This window comes from Bubalus bubalis, chromosome 3 (genome assembly GCF_019923935.1).
Source record: "Bubalus bubalis isolate 160015118507 breed Murrah chromosome 3, NDDB_SH_1, whole genome shotgun sequence".
NCBI classification, from domain to species: Eukaryota; Metazoa; Chordata; class Mammalia; order Artiodactyla; family Bovidae; genus Bubalus; species Bubalus bubalis.
Window position 1 is genome coordinate 123263926 of NC_059159.1, and position 20324 is coordinate 123284249.

The following is a 20324-nucleotide window of genomic DNA, read 5'->3' on the forward strand; positions in this document are numbered from 1 at the left end:
GGTGATGATGAAGGAATAGACGCTGCGGCTATTTAATGTATTCTCCACTTTCAGTATATGGATGCAGCCTCCGAATTTTATAAAGGAAATAATCATCAGCACAGCATCTCTGCTCTTCTATGGACTGATCTTTTTGTAATGCAGCCTCTTGGTTTTCTTAGTAAAAGTATTTTATTTTAAAATACATCTCTAGACACTTACTCCTGGTTCAGTTCAGTCGCTCAGTCGTGTCTGACTCTCTGCGACCCCATGAACCGCAGCACACCAGGCCTCCCTGTCCATCACCAACTCCCGGAGTCCACCCAAACTCATGTCCATTGTGTCGGTGATGCCATCCAGCCATCTCATCCTCTGTCATCCCCTTTTCCTCCTGCCCTCAATCTTTCCCAGCATCAGGGTCTTTTCAAATGAGTCAGTTCTTTGCATCAGATGGCAAAAGTATTGGAGTTTCAGCTTCAACATCAGTCCTTCCAATGAACACCCAGGACTGATCTCCTTTAGGATGAACTGGTTGGATCTCCTTGCAGTCCAAGGGACTCTCAAGAGTCTTCTCCAACACCACAGTTCAAAAGCATCAATTCTTCGGCGCTTAGCTTTCTTCACAGTCCAACTCGCACATCCATACATGACTACTGGAAAAACCATAGCCTTGACTAGATGGACCTTTGTTGGCAAAATAATGTCTCTGCTTTTCAATATGCTATCTAGGTTGGTCATAACTTTCCTTCCAAGGAGCAAGCGTCTTTTAATTTCATGGCTGCAGTCACCATCTGCAGTGATTTTGGAGCCCAGAAAAATAAAGTCAGCCACTGTTTGCACTGTTTCCCCATCTATTTGCCATGAAGTGATGGGACCAGATGCCATGATCTTAGTTTTCTGAATGTTGAGCTTTAAGCCAACTTTTTCACTCTCCTCTTTCACTTTCATCAAGAGGCTCTTTAGTTCTTCTTCACTTTCTGCCATAAGGGTGGTCCTGGGAAAATGTAGATTACTTCATGTGTCTTCAGAATTCCTTTCAAAGAAGAGTCAAGCTCAATTTGTGGGGTTTTTTTTTTTGTTTTTGTGTTTTTGAGATAGAAAAGGGTAGGTAGGAGAAAGGAGGAAATCTTAACTTTGCTTTAGGGGAAGAAAAAAATCATTCAGTCCGTTGTTGACACCTTAGCTTCTGCATTAGTCATATGTCCCTTCCTCCTTGGCCATGGGTGGACCAAGGGAATAGCAACCATTTGCAGGTTTGTAAAGGGGCAGTGCAAGGAGAAGAAAACAGCTGATAAAGGAAAAGGTAGAGCTCCCCACCCAGCTAGGTTTTTACAGTTGTATTTTTAAACCAATCACCAGCTGCTAGATATTTGACCTCTCTTATTTCACTATTTTTGATGTTGTAAAATACAGTGCTAAATTCCTAGCTCTAATCATGAGATAATATTCAGTCCAACTTTTTTAAATGTTACAATGAAAGTCAACTACAATGAGAAGCTGGTGGACACAGTTAATACTGATATTGGAAGGAAAAACCTTTCTTCTACCTACTTGGGTCTGAATGGTGGGGAGGCCTGCAAATTAATTAATTGACAGTAGAGAGAGTAACAGGAGAAAAGACCAAAGGTGGAAACACTCAGTAACGAGTAACTTGCTGAAGGATAAAAGTTTGTATACCAACTTAACAGAAGGGAGAATTTAGAGCTTCCGAAGATAGAAGGTTGTGATGTGCATCTTTCCACAGTTTTGTAGGAATGTCCTGGTACCCATGGTCTGTGACTTTCCTGATTAGAGACCTCTGAGTTGGGGAAAGGGGCTGTGGCAGCTAGCTCATGAGACAGGCTTTAGTCAGATAAGGGAAGTTCAGATAAGATTTCTTTTTTGCACCTGCTGTTGGGTTTTTGGTCCCTTCAGAGATTTACAGTTTGATTATGTTCAAAGCATTTTCACATATCTCATCTGATTCACACATCTCATCTGATTTTTTAGGTATACTATACAGGGAAAATACTGTTACTTCCATTTCACAGGTAAGGAAACTGAGATTAAGAGAGGTTAAGTATTTTCAGAGCCACAGAAGTAGTAACAGAGTCAAGATGTTAAGGGATTTACATTTCTCAATATTCCTTTGTAGTTCAGTATCAGTATTAAGAAATTGAATAATTATTGTCAATCAAGTGCTTTAAATGTGTAAAGATTGAGTAACATGTTTTATTTGTTTTGTAGGAGAAGATGATGTGAACTGGTTTATCAGTGACAAAGATATTGAGGTAAAATCAAAGTTATGAATAATAGATTAATAATTTCCTTTGATTCATAGTTTCCTTTTACTTCATTGTGATGACTTAATGAGCTTTTTAAACGTAGCAGCAATCCAAGTATCTTGTAAGAAAAAGTTTAATTTTAGTTTATGGGTGGTTGAATTTTTCAGAAGCATGGTTAAGCCTTGATTTTCTCCAGTCAGTTAATTGCCATAATGATTTAGTCCCCTATCCCTTTTGCTTCTTCTCTGCTATGATGAGTCCTCTCAGCCCATTTTGCCTGGTACCACTCAAGATCAACACCGGAAATAACTGCTTCTTCAGTGTAAGGAAATGGTTAGTCTATATTTAGGATGTGGCAGGTGTTTGTCTTTCTCAATTATTAGCCTTAATTGTGACAGATGGCTAGAGAAGAGAATAATTTTACAATTTGGTATAAGGAAAGTTTTAAGAGATAATTATATTGTGTCTCCTTTTGAGACCTACTTGGCTAATTCAGTAGAATAATAAGTGAAACATGAACTTTTTTTCAAAAAGTAAACCAAACAAGATAAAAGCATGGTTGACATTTAGTTTTTCGTCTTTAGATAGTCCGTATCGTATGTTTTGCTACTACTCTCTTGCATGATATTGGATTTTGGCTAGAATATGGGACATCTAGAATTGGATCAGTGTAGGAAGAATAGATCTTAAAAGGACTCTAGGGGGAGGACAGTATCTTTTTCTCTCTTAGAAGTTAAAATCCAGTTTGTAGGGATTAACCCTGGGCTGTTCAAAAGAAGGAATGTATTTGGTGGCTTTGTGGTTTTATAACTTTGTAGAGGGCAAAATCATAAAAAACACCAACCCCTAACTAAAAATTTAAGCAAGCTTCTCATTCAGAAAAATGTGGTATACGTTCAGATATATGTCAGCAATATCTTTGACTCTGAATGCCACTGTAATGTCTAAAGGATGCATCAGCGCCCTTACTAGACCTGAACTATAAGCAGAGAAAGATTAAAAAAAAAAAATGGACTCATGGAGAAGTGTAAAAGAATACAAGAGATAGGCAAACAAAAAGTAGAGTTGTCTTCATGGTACCCTCTAAAATTTTTCTTAACTCCTTTAAGAACATAAAGTTCCCTGTTGCTAGCTTCTAAATTGAACACATTATGATTGTTAATTCTGTTGAACAGAGTGAAATAATTTTAATTTATGATCTTTTTTTTCCTTAGGCACAGATAGGTAATAAAAGATCATCTGGAAGATGGACCCATCGATACTATACAGCCAACAAAAATGTTACCTGTAGAAATTGTGACAAATGTGGCCATTTGTCAAAAAACTGCCCCTTCCCACAAGTATGTGAAATAAATGTTTCTTTCCATATTGTTAAAATAGTAGGGTTAGAACCCTTAATACCTTCAAATTCAAATGTTATGTAATATATGGGTTACATTTCATGTTAAATGTTCTTGTAGGTCACAGCCTCAAGTAGTAGTAAAGGATAATAAATCTACAGCCAGAATCAATTTCACTATCCCATTAGTAGTTGTACAACCTTTAGGCAAATCATTTCACCTTTTGTGCTTCTCTTTTCTTTACTATAAAATGAGGAGGTTGAATCAGATTGATTCTTGAGACTCGTTTTTGGTTCTAAGTCTTCTGCTTTATGACACAGCTTGTTTCATTGTGGGATAATTTTCATTGCTAGATTATAATTTTAGGCATTTATAAATGTTTATCGATGTAAATTATGTTCAACAGATACATTAGCCTTTGAAATAACACAGAACTCTTAGACATTTCTTGACACTTAGTGAGCCCTTAACAAGTATTTCATCCCTTACCTACTCCTTCTTCCAAATGACTGTCTTTCAGGTATTTGAGGTGGCTCTCTTGTTTCCTCTTTTACCTTTGTTTCTTCAGGCAAAGCAACCTCTTTCTGTATCTTTCTCCTAGACTTAGCTTCCAGATCCTCATCATGCTACTTTCCATCTTAGATACATTCGACTTTGTCGGTGTTCTACAAAGCAAGGCATAAGAATAGATGCCAACTAATAGTATACATGCGGACTAAGCCTTTGTGGCAACCACAGAACACAGCTGGCTTTTGTTAAGACTCTGACTTAAGATCTTTTGTTTGATTTTACAGTTATGTTTGATTTGACCTTCATTGAGTTCCCAAATGGAAATAATTTTTTAAGCAATTATACTGAAAAAGAAGTATTCTATTTGAGACTGAAGTATTTTGCTAAAGAGATTTTTTGTTTGTTTGTCTGCCACATAGAAAGTCCGCCCCTGCTGCCTCTGTTCCGAGAGAGGACACCTCCAGTATGCCTGTCCGGCCCGCTTTTGCTTAGGCTGTTCTTTGCCTATGTCTTCCACTCACAGATGTCTTGAAAGAGCTTCCTGGAGAAAACGCTGTGACCGATGTGATATGATAGGCCACTATGCTGATGTGAGTATCTAGCAAATGACTAATTTGTCAGGCTTTGGGGGCATCATGCCAATTTGTAACCATCTGCCAGCCTACTTAAAAGAATGTTTCTCTGCTCTGTGTATAATAATAGTCAATGTCCCTTTGGCCACAGATCATGTATATCAGTACTATAATATCTCAGGATAGGGATCCTACTGAATGGTTCATCCAGAAGCAGCATCAACAAAAACTGTAAACCTGTACTAGCCTCTTTGGCATAATGTGTTTGCCAAAGTAAAGTTTCAAATTAAAGAGGTATGTAATAAAAAACATGTAAAATTTATGCACCTATTCATAGTTAGATGAAATACATACATATAAATACTTAATAGTTGTATACAAAGGTCTTTATGAAGCCTGCTTATTGATGGCTCTTGGTGATACAATAGTCTCATGCAAGAAAGACAAGCCACCAACACTTTAAATCTGCTTATCTTAGATCTTTCATTAGATTTTAAAAGACAGAAGTAACTTAGAAGATATTTCAATTACTTGTAACACATTGAATTTTAGCACATTGTTATTTTAGATGTCATTTTGTGTCATGTTATAAATGTTGGTGGGGTTTTAGTCACAATTTCAACCAGAAGGGCTATAGAATTAAGTATGCCCTCACAAAAAGTAGGAACCTTTTCCTTTAATTTGTTCTTCCCAAAGACATGATACAAAGCACAAATATTTTTAAAATTTTGCATATATTGAATTATGCCTAGAGCCTTTTGCTTAAAACATTAATATGACTGTCTGTTGGGATAAATGTTTGGTATATGTGTTTCTTATGTAAATAATATAATAGTTATTGATTATAGTTTCTAAAGGGCTTTTATAAACAAAAATAGGGTCACTGTCTGTTAAGTTAATTTTTTTCCAGTTAATTCTTTATGAATATGTCTCTGTATCAGTTCATAAAGGCTGTCTTTCTCATGGCTAACCTTTATTCTTTTTTTTTTTTTACCAGTTATCCAGCTATTTCTCTACCAATACATTTAGATTTTTTAAGCAAACAGTACTGCTGTAAACATGTTTTTACCATGTTTTTATATCTCTTCATTCATGTAAGAGTATATTTCAGTAAGTTGTATCCTAAATGAAATTGTATTATTAAAGGATATATATACATTTGTTGTTCAGTCACTAAGTCGTGTCCGACTCTTTGCGACCCCATGGACAGTAGCATGCCAGGCTTGTCTGTGCTCCAGTATCTCCTGGAGTTTGCTCAAATTCATGTCCATTGAGTTGGTGATGCTATCTAACCATCTCATCCTCTGTCAGCCACTTTTCCTCTTACCTTCAATCTTTCCTAGCATCAGGGTCTTTTCCAATAAGTCAGCTCTTCACATCAGGTGACCAAAGTATTGGAGCTTTAGGAACAGTCCATCCAATGAATAGTCAGGGTTGATTTCCTTTAGGATTTACTGATTTGATCTCCTTGCTGTCCAAGGGATCCTCAAGAGTCGTCTAGCACTATAATTTGAAAGGATCAGTTCTTCAGTGCTGAGCTTTCTTTATGGTCCAACTGTCACATCTGTATATGACTAGTGGAAAAACCATAACTTTGACTATATGGACCCTTGTCAGCAAAGTGATGTGTCTAATTTTTAATATGCTGTCTAGGTTTGTCATAATTTTCCTTCCAAGGAGCAAACGTCTTTTAATTTCATGGCTGCAGTCACCGTCTGCAGTGATTTTGGAACCCCAGAAAATAAAAGCTCTTACTGCTTCCACTTTTTCCTCTGCTCTTTGCCACTAATTGATGGAACCAGATGCCATGATCTTTTTTTTTTCTTTTTTTTTTTTTGACTTTCAAGCCAGCTTTTTCACTCTCCTGTTTCACCCTCATCAAGAGGCTCTTTAGTTCCTCTTCACTTTTGGCCATCAGAGTATATATGCATAAATATTGCCAGATTACTCTTCTAAAAGATTGAACCAATATATCCATCTGCTAGCAGTGTCCTAAAGTACTCTCACCCCTAGTTGTAATCAATCTTTAAATTTTTGGACATTCAGATAAGGAGAAAATTGTATCTTACTGTTTCAATTTTTATTTCTTAGGCCCTAGTGAGATTGAATATGAGTCTCAAGACAAAGTATAGAGATGGACATTGTCATTTCACTCCAAAGTAGTTTTAAACTTATTTTTCAATATTTACTAGCTCTTAAAAATAGTAAGTTTTAAGTTGTCTTAGATTTATTCTGTTATTCTCTGCATTAAGTTGTCAATGATAATTTCTTGGCAAGATTTTCTAGTTTGGCAGTTAGGTTTAAAAGCATATTTTTTAACTTCTTTATTCCAAAGAGCTCTTAGAAACATGGTCTAACTTGTCTGTGATAACAGAAGAGGCTCAGACATTGTCATGAGTAGTTTTTTTTAAAATAGGAAAGCACAGTACAGAACAGTTAAGAATGGTTTGTTAAAGGTTATGTAATTAGCTATGATTAAATCTGTAGCTCATTCTGCTTAGCTTCTTAATTTTGGCCTCTAATGTATGTTAAACTCCTTATCTAAAATGGCCTTGAGGATTAATAACCCCAGTTATTATACATTTTTAAGATAGGGTTAGACTGTGGCTGGCTTCAGAGAAGCCATCACCTTTTACCCTAAATCTGCAAAGATCTGCCATTGTGTTTTGTTTTGTTTTTTTAATTACATGGTGAAAGTTCTGGACATGAATCGATCTTTTCTCAGTCTGCCCACCTGGTATAGGATTCCCTAGGAGCCCCATCACACCTGAGCTTTACTGACTTTTTGTTTTTGTCTGCACTAGTCTTCATTGCTACATGCAGGCTTTCTCTAGTTGTGAAGCAGGGGGCTACTCTCTAGTTACAGTACTCAGGCTTCTCGTATTGTGGAACATAGGCTCTAGGCACACGAGCTTCAGTAGTTGCAGCAACTTCAGCTCAGTAGTTGCGACTCGTGGATTCTAGACCTCAGGCTCCGTAGTTGGCTCATGGACTTAGTTGCTCTACGGCATGTGGTATCTTTCTGGACCAAGGATTGAACCCATGGGCCCTACATTGACAGGCAAATTCCTATCCACATTACCTCCAGGGAGGTCCTCCACTGACTTTTTCTGAAGAAACTTAAAAGTCCTTCCACTATCCCAGAAGCTCTTCTTGAGGATTCACTTGGAGTTTCTTTCTGGCCCCAGATTGGTGAAACTATTCAGCTAATCCCACACTTGCTTTAAATCTGTCTTGAAACCTGGCCCTCCACAGAAAATATTGTTTCCCCTGCAGCATTCTCAAATTCTTGCTGCTCATTCTTTCTTGACCCACATACCTCTGAATTAAGCTGATTAGGATCAAGCTCTTTCTCACTGGCCATTGTTGTTTGGTCACTAAGTCATGTCCGACTCCTTGTGACCCATGAATTGCAGCATGCTGGGCTTCCCTGTCCTTCACCATCTCCCGGAGTTTGCTCAAACTCATGTCCATTGAGTCAGTGATTTTATTGAACCATCTCATCCTCCACCACCCCCTTCTCTTGCCCTCATTTCCAAGCTTTAAGGTCTTTTCCAATGAGTCACTGGCTGCTACTATTTCTAAATCATTTCTCCTCCCTCTTTGTGTATATATCTTTGACTTATTTAAGGCTAAGACCCTCTGACCATGATGTTCTTCAGCCTTCCTTGTCATTTTCATCTTCCCACCTACTGGAATTTATGAAGCCCTGGGTAACTGTAGATGCCCTAACCTCTTATAAATTAAGGAGATTAAGAAACTTCCATCTTTACTTTTACACCCCTATTGCCACATCAGGATCTGTGTAATACCAGAGCACCAGTTAAATGTGTAAAGACAATTATTAATGAAAACTCATGAGTCATATTCATATTCTTGCTGTGACTCCTGAATTCTGCTTGGAAAGCTCTTCAGTTGAGTTCGGTCACCGAGTCATATCTGACTCTTTGCGACCCCATGAATCGCAGCACACCAGGCCTCCCTGTCCATCACCAACTCCCGGAGTTCACTCAAACTCACATCCATTGAGTCAGTGATGCCATCCAGCCATCTCATCCTCTGTCGTCCCCTTCTCCTCCTGCCCCCAATCCCTCCCACCAGCAGAGTCTTTTCCAATGAGTCAACTCTTCACATGAGGTGGCCAAAGTACTGGAGTTTCAGCTTTAGCATCATTCCTTCCAAAGAAATCCCAGGGCTGATCTCCTTCAGAATGGACTGGTTGGATCTCCTTGCAGTCCCAGGGACTCTCAAGAGTCTTCTCCAACACCACAGTTCAAAAGCATCAGTTCTTCGGCACTCAGCCTTCTTCACAGTCCAACTCTCACATCCATACATGACCACAGGAAAAACCATAGCCTTGACTAGACGAACCTTTGTTGGCAAAGTAATGTCTCTGCTTTTGAATATGCTGTCTAGGTTGGTCATAACTTTCCTTCCAAGAAGTAAGCATCTTTTAATTTCATGGCTGCAGTCACCATCTGCAGTGATTTTGGAAAAGCTCTTCACTTGTTAACTATTGTATAAAAGTAATGGTGTGAACTTCCAGAGTTTTCCAATGTAAAGGGTAGAAAGATGGCTCAAGGCTTTCATAAGTCAACCTACATTATTGGTGCCTTCCAAAGGAAGAGAATCTGAAGTGTAAAAAGAATCTAAATTTTAAATCTACCAGTCTCTCTTCTTGTTGATAGCCTGTACATAAAAAGAGAATTTAAAGCTGTCTGTATACATTGTAAAGTTAGGCTTTGCTGAAGGTCTGAAAGTTAAAATGATGCTGTAGTTCATGAAAGTACATGGAGAAGATTCACTTACTGACAGTCTAGATGTTGTCAGTTTAAGTCCTCCTCAGAATATCCTCTCAGTTTCTGTCTTAAACATGCAGATATTGTGGATATAATAAACACCTTTGATAATAAACTTATTTAAAATATCATTGGCTCAGACAGTAAAGAATCTGCTGCTGTGCGGGAGATCTGGTTCGAGTCTTGTTTCGGGAAGATCCCCTGGAGAAGAGAATGGCTACCCACTCCAGTATTCTTATCTAGAGAATTCTATATATAGAGGAATCTGGTGGGCTATATATACTCTATGGGGTTGCAAAGAGTCAGACACGACTGAGCAACTAACATTATAAAATAGATGAAAATATTTTCCAAATAAGAATCAGTTCAGTTCAGTCACTCAGTCGTGTCTGACTCTTTGCAACCCCATGGGCTGCAGCATGCCAGGCTTCCCTGTCCATCACCAACTCCCTGAGCTTACTCAAACTCATATCCATCGAGTCGGTGATGCTATCCAACCACCTCATCCTCTGTCATCCCCTTCTCTTCTGCGTTTAATCTTTCCCAGCATCAGGGTCTTTTCAAATGAGCCAGTTCTTTGCATCAGGTGGCCAAAGTATTGGAGTTTCAGCTTCAGCATCAGTCCTTCTAATGAATATTCAGAACTGATTTCCTTTTAATAGTTTGATATATGCATTCAGTTAAATATGTGGTTATGCTGACACCTGACTATTGAACTGACTTTATTGAGAATAAGGAAAATCAGGTTAGATATAGTTGTTATTCTCACTTTTCACAGCATTTCAATATTTAAGCATAATGTTGAAGAAAGGAGTCATGGCTGGGATTGATTGTTTTGCTTAATTAAAAAAAAAGGTTGAATAAGCTTATAAAATGCTTATTTTCCTGGGAGACAACACCTCGCCTAGGAAGTTAAGTAGATTTCTGTGCTTAGAGGTCTCTTATTCTCTTGATGGGTGTTTGAAAAACTCATGATAATGTGAGTGAAAATTCATATGTGTTCATTGTTCAAGGAGTAAATCCCAGAATTAGTCATTAATAATTCGTTGGAACTGTTCCCAAACCACCTAATAAATGAATATGTAAACTTTTGTGGTTAAAATTATGTTTAACCTTATGGAAATAACCTTAGCAGGGAAAAAGTTCCACACTTTTAACTGAAGGAGTGTAATTTAGCACAAAGTCTGAAGAAGAAGCCAGTCCTTATTTTGAAGTTCAACTGAATGGTATGCTTTCTAGTCATATCTGACTAACCCGATGAATTCCCCCAGCCTCCCCAAGTCTCCCTATAGCACATGCCTCATGGATTAGTATTAGTCACTTTCAGTAGAACTAGCAGATTGAGAGCAGGTTTCTGTATTTTTCATGAAAGATTTAAGAATAAGTTCGTAGAGGATAGAAATGGTTCCTTTTCCAGACCCCCTGGCTTCCACCAAAAGAGGAGAAAGATTGTCCTTGTACAGTCTCTAAAGCAAACAGCTCTAAAAATGAAAAGATAAATAAACTTTATTATTTTATTGAGAATTTTGTGGGACTTAGGAATGAATTTAATCTTCAGTGCAGTCACACTGAGAAGACATGAGTCTTTAATAAATAGAGCCAGCAGGCCACTGGGAATTTTGTTAAATATCTAACTCATTCTAGTTCTCACTTTGCAGTTAAATTTAACTTTTAAATCCAATAATAAGGACAAATTCTGGAGTTTAGTTATCTAAGCTATGAGTTTGGAAAATGAAATTAAGGAAGTCAGATCTTCATTAATACTTGGTAGCTAAAAGTTTTATTTATTAAGCATTACAGGCTAAGGTCAACTCCCCTGAACTTGATAAATCCCATACAAATTTTTGATTGGGTCTGGTCATCTTCCTTAAATAGTACACAGTGAAAGAAAATACAGCAACTGGAAAAGATTTTCAACCTCTGAAAGTATTCATAGTCTTAATTATGGACATCATCTTTGTTAGTTTACTCATCTTTGAAAAAACAGCAGTCTTCTGATGCATAAACATGAATGTCTTGCCATTTGTTTGTGTCCTCTTATTTTTTTCAGAAAAATTCGTTTTCATTGTACAGATTTTTCACTTCCTTGGCTCAGTTTATTACTAACTATTTTATTATTTTGGAAGCTGTTATGAATGAGATAGCTCTCTTCACTTCTTTTTTAGATACTTCATCATTAGTATGAAGGAATGCCAGTAATTTCTATAAGTTGGTTTTGTAACCTGCCACTTAATTAGTTGCCACTAACCAACTAATCATTGATTAATTCCAAGAGTTTTTTTTTTTTTTTTACTAATTCTTTAAGATTTTCTTTATATAAGATCATATTGTCAGCAAATAATGACAGTTTTTCTCCTTTCTTTCCAATTTGAATGCCTGTTATTTCTTTGTCTTGCCTAATTGCTCTAGCTAGGACTTCCAGTACAGTCAGCTCTCCATATCCATGGGTTTCACATCCAGGGATACTAAGGGCCAACTGTATTTATTGAACTATACCATTTTATACAAGGGACTTCAGCTTCCAAGGATTTTAGTATCCACAGGAGCTCCTGGAACCAGTCCGCCGCAGATAACTGACAACTATCTGTGACAACTGAATAGGGGTGGTGAGAGTGGGCAACTTTGTCTGGTAGCTGATCTTAGAAGAAACCCTTTCAGTTTTTCTTCAATGATTATAATGTTAACGGTGGGTTTATCATATATGATCTTTATTATGTTATTTTGAGGTGTGTAATGAATTATACTTACTGATTTGCATATGTTAAAACATTCTTGCATCCAGGTATATATGCATTGCACTTGGCCATGGTGATAATCCTTTTAATGTGTTCTTGAATTTGGTTTGCTCATATTATATGATACACCTCAAAACTGTTAGAATGGCCATCAAGAAGTCAAGCGCTTGTGAAGATGTGGTGAAAAGGCAGCCCCTTACATACTGTTGGTAAGAATGTAAATTAGTTCAGCCTCTATGGAAAACAATACAGAAATTCCTCAAAAAATTAAAACTAAAGCTATCATATGATCCAGCAGTTCCACTTCTGAGTATATGCCCAAAAGAAATGGAATCAGGGCTTTCACAAGATAGCACACCCATGTTTACAGCAGAATCATTCACAATAGGCCAGGGTATGGAAACAGCCCAAATGTCGGTCAGTGCATGAGTGGATAAAAAAGATAGAATATATATATGCAGTGGGATATTATTCAGCCGCATGAGAAAGAAAGATATCCTGCCATTTGTGACAGCAAGGATATACGTTGAGCATTATGATAAGCAAGATAAGTCAGACAAAGACAACTATTACATAATATCACTTAAATGTGGAATCTGAAAATAAAAGTAAAATCTATTAAAAGAAAAAAGAATAGTAAAATGGTATTTACCAGGGGATAGAAGTGGGGGTATAATATAGATGGTATTTAAGGGTACAAACTTGAAACTAGCAGTAAATAAGCACAGTATAATGAATATAATCTATAATACTGTACAGTAATGATGTAACATGATAAATATTACTTCCTTCACAGTCATATTACAGTATATAAAAGTATCAAAGTAACAACGCCATGTACCTTAAATTTACACATTGTAACATTTCAGTTCAGTTCGGTTCAGTTGCTCAGTCATGTCTGAATATTTGCAACCCCAAGGACCACAGCACGCCAGGCCTCCCTGTCTATCACCAACTCCTGGAGTTTACCCAGGTCATGTCCATTGACTCGGTGGTGCCATCCAACCATTTCATCCTCTATCGTCCCCTTCTCCTCCTGCCCTCAATCTTTCCCAGCATCAGGGTCTTTTCAAATGAGTCAGTTCTTCGCATCAGGTGGCCAAAGATTTGGAGTTTCAACTTCAACATCAGTCCTTCCAGTGAACACTCAGGACTGATTTCCTTAAGGATGGACTGGTTGGATCTCCTTGCAGTCCAAGGGAGTCTCAAGAGTCTTCTCCAACACCACAGTTCAAAAGCATCAGTTCTTCAGCACTCAGCTTCCTTTATAGTCCAACTCTCACATCCATACATGACCACTGGAAAAACCATAGCCTTGACTAGACGGACCTTTGTTGGCTAATTAATGTCTCTGCTTTTTAATATGCTGTCTAGATTGGTCATAACTTTCTTTCCAAGGACCAAGCATCTTTTAATTTCATGGCTGCAGTCACCATCTGCAGTGATTCTGGAGTGCAAAAAAATAAAGTTAGCCACTGTTTCCACTGTTTCCCCATCAATTTGCCATGAAATGATGGGACCAGATGCCATGATCTTAGTTTTCTGAATGTTGAGCTTTAAGCCAATTTTTCACTCTCCTCTTTCACTTTCATCAAGAGGCTCTTTAGTTCCTCTTCACTTTCTGCCGTAAGAGTGGTGTCATCATCATATCTGAGGTTATTGATATTTCTTCCGGCAATCTTGATTCCAGCTTGTGCTTCATCCAGCCCAGCGTTTCTCATGGTATACTCTGCATATAAGTTAAATAAGCAGGGTGACAATATACAGCCTTGACATACTCCTTTCCCAATTTGGAACCAGTCTGTTCCATGTCCAGTTCTAACTGTTGCTTCCTGACATGTAGGTTTCTCAAGAGGCAGGTCAGGTGGTTTGGTATTCCTGTCTCTCTTAGAATATTCCACAGTTTATCGTGATCAAAGGCTTTGGCATAGTCAATAAAGCAGAAAGAGATGTTTTTCTGGAACTCTCTTGCTTTTTTGATGATCCAGTGGATGATGGGAATTTGATCTCTGGTTCCTCTGCCTTTTCTAAAACCAGCTTGAACATCTGGAAGTTCACGGTTCACGTATTGCTGAAGCCTGGCTTGGAGAATTTTAAGCATCACTTTACTAGCATGTGAGATGAGTGCAATTGTGTGGTAGTTTGAGCATAGTTTGAGCATTCTTTGGCATTGCCTTTCTTTGGGATCGTAATGAAAACTGACCTTTTCCAGTCCTGTGGCCGCTGCTGAGTTTTCCAAATTTGCTGGCATATTGAGTGCAGCACTTTCACACCATCTTCTTTTAAGATTTGAAATAGCTCAACTGGAATTCCATCACCTCCACTAGCTTTGTTTGTAGTGATGCTTCCTAAGGCCCACTTGACGTCACATTCCACGATGTCTGCCTCTAGGTGAGTGATCACACCATCGTGATTATTTGGATCGTGAAGATCTTTTTTGTACAGTTCTTCTGTGTATCCTTGCCACCTCTTCTTAATATCTTCTGCTTCTGTTAGGTCCCTACCATATCTGTCCTTTATTGAGCCCATCTTTGCATGAAATGTTCCCTTAGTATCTCTAATTTTCTTGAAGAGACCTCTAGTCTTTCCCATTCTATTGTTTTCCTCTATTTCTTTGCATTGATCGCTAAGGAAAGCTCTCCTTGCTATTCTTTGGAACTCTGCTTTCAAATGGGTATATCTTTCCTTTTCTCCTTTGCTTTTCGCTTCCCTTCTTTTCACAGCTATTTGTAAGGACTCCTCAGACAGCCATTTTGCATTTTTGCATTTCTTTTTCTTGGGGATGGTCTTGATTCCTGTCTCCTGTACAATGTCATAAACCTCCATCCATAGTTCATCAGGCACTCTGTCTATCAGATCTAGTCCCTTAAATCTATTTCTCACTTCCACTGTATAGTCATAAGGGATTTGATTTAGGTCATACTTGAATGGTCTAGTGGTTTTCTCCACTTTCTTCAATTTCAGTCTGAATTTGGCAATAAGAAGTTCATGATCTGAGCCACAGTCAGCTACTGGTCTTGTTTTGGCTGACTGTATAGAGCTTCTCCATCTTTGGCTGCAAAGAATATGATCAATCTGATTTCAGTGTCGACCATCTGGTGATGTCTGTGTGTAGAGTCTTCTCTTGTGTTGTTGGAAGAGGGTGTTTGCTATGACCAGTGCGTTCTCTTGGCAGAACTCTATTAGCCTTTGCCCTGCTTCATTCTGTACTCCAAGGCCAAATTGGCCTGTTACTCCAGGTAGTTTCTTCACTTCCTACTTTAGCATTCCAGTCCCCTGTAATGAAAAGGACATCTTTTTTGGGTGTTAGTTCTAGAAGGTCTTGGAGGTTTTCATAGAACCATTCAACTTCAGTTTCTTCAGTGTTACTGGTCGGGGCATAGACTTCATTACCGTGATATTGAATGGTTTGCCTTGGAAACGAACAGAGATCATTCTGTCTTTTTTGAGATTGCATCCAAGTATTGCATTTTGGACTCTTTTGTTGACTAAGATGGCTACTCCATTTCTTCTAAGGGATTCCTGTCCACAGTAGTAGATATAATGGTCATCTGAGTTAAATTCATGCATTCCAGTCCATCTTAGTTCGCTGATTCCTAGAATGTCGATGTTCACTCTTGTCATCTCCTGTTTGACCACTTCCAATTTGCCTTGATTCATGGACCTAACATTCCAGGTTCCTATGCAATATTGCTCTTTACAGCATCAAACCTTGCTTCTATCACCAGTCCCATCCACAACTGGGTGTTGTTTTTGCTTTGGCTCCATCCCTTCATTCTTTCTGGAGTTATTTCTCCACTGATCTCCAGTAGCATATTGGGCACCTACCAACCTGGGGAGTTCATCTTTCAGTGTCCTGTCTTTTTGCCTCATTCATACTGTTCATGGGATTCTCAAGGCAAGCATACTGAAGTGGTTTGCCATTCCCTTCTCCAGTGAACCACATTCTGTCAGACCTCTCCACCATGACCCGTCCGTCTTGGGTGGCCCCACACAGCATGGCTTAGTTTCACTGAGTTAGACAAGACTGTGGTCCATGTGATCAGATTCTCCTGTTGTCTGTGATTGTGGTTTCAGTCTGTCTGCTCTCTGATGTCCTCTCTCAGTGCCTACCATCTTGGATTTCTCTTACCTTGGAAGTGGGGTATCTCTTCACGGCTGCTCCAGCAAAATGCAGGTGCCGCTCCTTACCTCAAACGTGGGGTAGCTCCTCTTGGCCACCACCGCCCCCAGCCTTGGGCCTGGGGTCGTCAACCAATCTAATGATCATTTCCTTGATTAAAAAATAATACAGACAGTAAGCTATTTAAGAAGTTCAAGAAATAAGTAAATTATATAATAAAATATGATGAGCTAATCAAGCTTTCAGTTATATAATGTAATTATGTCTGTGCTGCTGCTGCTGCTAAGTCACTTCAGTCGTGTCCGACTCTGTGTGACCTCATAGACGACAGCCCACCAGGCTCCCCCATCCCTGGGATTTTCCAGGCAAGAACACTGGAATGGGTTGCCATTTCCTTCTCCGGTGCATGAAAGTGAAAAGTGAAAGTGAAGTTGCTCAGTTGTGTCCGACCCTCAGTGACCCCATGGACTGCAGCCTACCAGGCTCCTCCGTCCATGGGATTTTCCAAGCAAGAGTACTGGAGTGGAATTAGTCTGTAGTTACAGATATTCAGCGAAAAGTACATACTCTAAGAATACTAATCATTCTAGGGTGGCTAACACTAATCATAGTAGGGGAATTTCAAATATATAGGAAGACCTGACTCAATCTTCAAATAAATTATGTCATTGGATTTTATTCTACACTTTTATTGTTTTTCCTTTTAGGCAGGAATCAATAATGAAGTTAATGATACTGTCTTAATATTAAATCTTTTTCTCTTACCCACCTCATCACTGCTTCTGCCTCTCTTGCCTTACATGGTTTAGGGATGCTTATACAGAACTCAATATAGTTGTAAGAATCTAGGACAATAGGAATGGTCTTTTAATGGAGTAGATAAAGATTATCAGTGTAATAAAACACCCCTACTTTGCAGATCCATATAACTCCTTCCCTCTTCCTCACAAACAAACTGAACATCTGATTGAGAAAACTAAAACTTGATCAAATCTAAACTTTTCCATAAATAAATTGATCAGAGACCTGTGCAGTCCTTGGCAGATACTACCTTAGTTCCCACCATTGGCAAGATTCACATAAACTTTTTTTTTTTTTTTTAAGATGAAGCAATAGAAAATAATTACAGGCATATATGAAGAATTGGTAAATTAAAAATGGAATCAGAAATAAACTCACTAAACAAAATAGTAGGAAACTGAGAGAATCCTAACTCATTCTTCAGAGTGTGGATACAGAAGATAAAGGAAGGGCAATGCAAAGCAAAATGATCAAAGGAAATTCTGATCAAAAGAGCACACACTTAATATGTGGGAGAAAAAAGGCCCACATCTGGACGTATCCTAGTGAAATTTCTGAATATCAAACAAACAAAAATCGTGGAAACAAAAAAATACATTATACAAACACACATAACAATCAAGTTTGCATCAGACTTCTCTCATGCAATACTAAACACCAGGAAGCAGTAGAGAAATCTCTGGAGGCTACAGCATTCTGAGAAAAATAGATGATACAGCCAAGCTATTGTGCATTTGTAAATTTATTGAAAAAGTCAGAGAATAAGCAGCAATGAACAGTGAAATCAGGAAAGTATACTGTATATGTCTGAATACTTCCTCTTAATCTGCTTTTAAACTTAATACTAATTTTAGAAAAAAAACTTAAAAAAATTTTAAATCCATTATAATATGGATCATAGGAATGCCAATAAAATTAAAGTTTAACTAAAGAAAAAATAGGCCATATAACTTTTAGGTTACTAATTTTAAAATAAGGCAAAGGAAACTTAAGATAGCAAATGATAGGGGGAAATGGAAATAATAAGAATGTGTAAAAAGTTTGAGAATCAAAATAGGACCAAATATATCGATTATCACAATAAATGAATGTGTTAAATGCTCTTACTAGAAACAAAGACACCAATATCAGAAGCCATAAATGAAATAAAAAATGGACTTAACTTTAAAAAAGCATTTTATCCAAAGAGACCATTAATGAAGCTGAATAGCAAACCACAACTTGAAAAAGACTATTATAAAATATATGATGGGACAATTACCTATAATATAAAAAACTCTTACAGATTAGTAGAAAAAAATACCTTAATAATGGTAATCAATGTTAGGTTGTGCTAGAAAAGTACATTTAAATAACTTTTTTGGAGTTAAGTGATAGATGTTTGCAAATATGCAGCTACAAGAATGTTCATCTCAGCATGCTAAGTTGCTTTAGTCATGTCCGACTCTGTGCAACCCTAAGGACTGCAGCCTGCCAGGCTCCTCTGTCCATGGGATTCTCCAGGCAGGAATACCAGAGTGGGTTGCCATGCCCTTCTCCAGGGGATCTTCTTGACGCAGGGGTAAAACCCACATTTCTTATGTCTACCTGCATTGGCAGGTGGGTTCTTTACCATTAGAGCCTGGGTGGTTTGTAATAATGAAAATTAGAAACAACTCAAATATTTAAGTTTGAATTGAAGTATTCCAAACTGCTTACTGTAATTACATCAAGAATTATAGGTGAAGGTTTTTCAAATTTCTATTGATCTTTATTTTATGTTTTTATAATGAGCATATATCATTTTATAATTTTCTTTTTTTTTTAATTTTATTTTATTTTTAAACTTTACAAAATTGTATTAGTTTTGCCAAATATCAAAATGAATCCGCCACAGGTATACATGTGTTCCCCATCCTGAACCCTCCTCCCTCCTCCCTCCCCATACCATCCCTCTGGGTCGTCCCAGTGCACCAGCCCCAAGCATCCAGTATCGTACATCGGACCTGAACTGGCAACTCGTTTCATACATGATATTTTACATGTTTCAATGCCATTCTCCCAAATCTTCCCACCCTCTCCGTCTCCCAGAGTCCATAAGACTGTTCTATACATCAGTGTCTCTTTTGCTGTCTCGTACACAGGGTCATTATTACCATCTTTCTAAATTCCATATATATGCGTTAGTATACTGTATTGGTGTTTTTCGTTCTGGCTTACTTCACTCTGTATAATAGGCTCCAGTTTCATCCACCTCATTAGAACTGATTCAAATGTATTCTTTTTAATGGCTGAGTGATACTCCATTGTGTATATGTACCATAGCTTTCTTATCCATTCATCTGCTGATGGACATCTAGGTTGCTTCCATGTCCTGGCTATTATAAACAGTGCTGCGATGAACATTGGGGTACACGTGTCTCTTTCCCTTCTGGTTTCCTCAGTGTGTATGCCCAGCAGTGGGATTGCTGGATCATAAGGCAGTTCTATTTCCAGTTTTTTAAGGAATCTCCACACTATTCTCCATAGTGGCTGTACTAGTTTGCATTCCCACCAACAGTGTAAAAGGGTTCCCTTTTCTCCACACCCTCTCCAGCATTTATTACTTGTAGACTTTTGGATCGCAGCCATTCTGACTGGTGTGAAATGGTACCTCATAGTGGTTTTGATTGGCATTTCTCTGATAATGAGTGATGTTGAGCATCTTTTCATGTGTTTGTTAGCCATCTGTATGTCTTTCTTTGGAGAAATGTCTATTTAGATCTTTGGCCCATTTTTTGATTGGGTCATTTATTTTTCTGGAGTTGAGCTGTAGGAGTTGCTTGTATATTTTTGAGATTAGTTGTTTGTCAGTTGCTTCATCTTGTTGTTAAGTCGCTGAGGCATTCCCAACTCTTTGTGACCACATGGACTGCAGCATACCAGGCTTCCTTGTCCTTCGCTATCTCCCAGAGTTTGTTCAAATTCATGTCCATTGAGTAGGTGATGCTATCTAACGAATCATCCTCTGATGCCCCCTTCTCTTTTGCCTTCAGTCTTTCCCAGCATCAGGGTCTTTTCCAATGAGTCAGCTCTTTCATATCAGGTGGCCAGAGTATGAGAGCTTCAGCATTAGTCCTTCCAGTCGATATTCAGGTTTGATTTCCTTTAGGATTGACTGGTTTGATCTCCTTGCAGTCCAAGAGACTCTGAAGAGTCTTCTCCAACACCACAGTTGTAAAG

The 20324-nt window shown here is 38.1% G+C and overlaps 1 protein-coding gene across 2 annotated transcripts in view; it reads left to right on the top strand.

Moving 5' to 3' along the window:
• Nucleotides 1–20324, top strand: part of ZCCHC7 (zinc finger CCHC-type containing 7) — a 266912-nt gene that overhangs the window by 202551 nt on the left and 44037 nt on the right. For both annotated transcript variants that reach the window (XM_006063495.4, XM_006063496.4), the window contains exons 3-5: nucleotides 2206–2249; nucleotides 3458–3583; nucleotides 4513–4683. In XM_006063495.4, coding sequence (XP_006063557.4) covers nucleotides 2206–2249; nucleotides 3458–3583; nucleotides 4513–4683 — 341 coding nt within the window. The remainder of the gene's footprint in view (nucleotides 1–2205; nucleotides 2250–3457; nucleotides 3584–4512; nucleotides 4684–20324) is intronic.